The 218-nt window shown below is 36.7% G+C and overlaps 1 protein-coding gene across 1 annotated transcript in view; it reads left to right on the top strand.

Moving 5' to 3' along the window:
- LOC119591670 (protein SREK1IP1-like) overlaps positions 1-218 on the top strand; it is a gene marked incomplete at its 3' end in the record, with an annotated part of 13,977 nt that overhangs the window by 12,246 nt on the left and 1,513 nt on the right. Inside the window, 1 exon segment of the mRNA XM_037940421.1 lies at positions 27-134. Coding sequence (XP_037796349.1) covers positions 27-134 — 108 coding nt within the window.

The raw sequence follows: 218 nt of genomic DNA, 5'->3' as shown, positions 1-218 counted from the left end.
CTAACATTTCTTTCTTTATCCAACAGGTAGATCCAAAGAAAGATGTGGTCCTGGATGTCTCATCAACATCGTCTGAATTCAGTGATGATGAGACACCTCTTACGCAGCTTAATGCACAGGAGCTGCTTGCAAAGGTCAGTCCCTTTGTGTAAATATGAATTGTACTATACTTTGGGTAGGTAATTTTATTTTTTTAACTCTTTGATACCTATTTTTGA

The sequence above is a fragment of the Penaeus monodon genome, chromosome 29, assembly GCF_015228065.2.
Source record: "Penaeus monodon isolate SGIC_2016 chromosome 29, NSTDA_Pmon_1, whole genome shotgun sequence".
NCBI classification, from domain to species: domain Eukaryota; kingdom Metazoa; phylum Arthropoda; class Malacostraca; order Decapoda; family Penaeidae; genus Penaeus; species Penaeus monodon.
This window is presented reverse-complemented; position numbering and strand designations above follow the sequence as displayed.